Source organism: Cystoisospora suis (genome assembly GCF_002600585.1).
Source record: "Cystoisospora suis strain Wien I chromosome Unknown contig_3900, whole genome shotgun sequence".
Classification (NCBI taxonomy): domain Eukaryota; phylum Apicomplexa; class Conoidasida; order Eucoccidiorida; family Sarcocystidae; genus Cystoisospora; species Cystoisospora suis.
Genome location: NW_027156695.1, coordinates 1,193 through 2,299, shown reverse-complemented (window position 1 = coordinate 2,299; position 1,107 = coordinate 1,193). Strand labels below are relative to the sequence as shown.

At 45.9% G+C, this 1,107-nt stretch overlaps 2 protein-coding genes across 2 annotated transcripts in view; one reads left to right on the top strand and one right to left on the bottom strand.

Moving 5' to 3' along the window:
• CSUI_007393 (uncharacterized protein) overlaps positions 1-245 on the top strand; it is a gene marked incomplete at its 3' end in the record, with an annotated part of 2,649 nt that extends 2,404 nt beyond the window's left edge. The window contains exon 4 of the mRNA XM_068067539.1: positions 71-245. Coding sequence (XP_067920485.1) covers positions 71-245 — 175 coding nt within the window. The remainder of the gene's footprint in view (positions 1-70) is intronic.
• CSUI_007392 (uncharacterized protein) overlaps positions 1-509 on the bottom strand; it is a 3,587-nt gene extending 3,078 nt beyond the window's left edge. The window contains exon 1 of the mRNA XM_068067538.1: positions 1-509. This exon is cut by the window's left edge and continues 3,078 nt beyond it. Within this exon, the coding sequence (XP_067920484.1) occupies positions 1-62 (62 nt within the window). The 5' untranslated portion in view covers positions 63-509.
• Between the last annotated feature and the right edge of the window lie 598 nt (positions 510-1,107).

Here is a 1,107-nt window from a genome sequence, read left to right as displayed (position 1 = left end):
AGAGAAAAGAGAAGAAGAGGAAGTATTTCTTCACTCCGTATCTTCTCCTGTCTCGTGTGCATCCATCCAGGTTGACTCGCTCGAAGAAGATGAAGACCTCTCCTTCCTTCTTGTCTTGTCTCTCTGCCCGGGGAGATCAAGACAACAAGAAGAAGAAGAACCAGGGAAATGAAGAAGCCTTCTTACGAGAGAAAGCTTTACGACGGAGTGAGCTGGTGCTCCATCATCTTTCTGAGTTAAGATAGAGAAGTTTTGTAAAAGAAAAGAGGAAAGATTTCAAATCTCTTAACGATGTAGTTTCATTGAAATGCCTTGAAATCTGAGGGGAGTGGAGGGGCTAGTAGCTGACGGACTGAGGGGAAGGAAGCTCTGCATGTCTTGTCCTCTATGAACAGAGATGGGCCTTGCGCGCGGACATACGTCGAATAGAGCGACGGGAGTTTATCAGAAAAGAAGGAGATCGAGTGAAAGAAGAAGTGAACGGAAAGAGGAACGAGGAACAAAAGAAGTTGAAAACGTTCCTCAAGAGAGCATTTCTAGGGAAATTTGTCGGAAAACGACCTGGAACCGCTTCCCAGAGAGATCAACGAGGAAAGCCGACAACGGAAGAGAAGAAACGGTGTGTAGACCTCTGTACATAGAGTCTGTACTTCTCTTTCTCTCCCTCGTGATGTAGACAGAAGCTGAGGAAGGCTTTGGGAAACACCTCTCATCGCTTTCTCGCTTTGACCCCCCCCCCCGTTGAGATCATCAATCTACGGCTTAAAGACAAGAATCTTGATTTGTTCTCATTCCCTCTCTTTTTCTTTCTCCCTTTAGAAGGAGAAGAGAGAGCTCTCTCCTACCTCTTAAGAGAAGAAAGATTTCTTTACCTTTTGACTCATATTTCTTCCCGTCTCCGCTGATGTACATGACATACCAGTTCGACAGAAACCTACCTACCTACTATCTCCGTCCGCTTCTCCCTTCTTTCTCTTCGGACAACCGAACTTCTCAGCAGAATGGCCGAAAGAGAAAGAAGTAAAGAAACAGAGAGAAACAACAGCAAGGAAGCTTCCTGTTGATTAAAGAACCCCGTCTCCGCCACTCCTTTCCTGCTTGGACGAG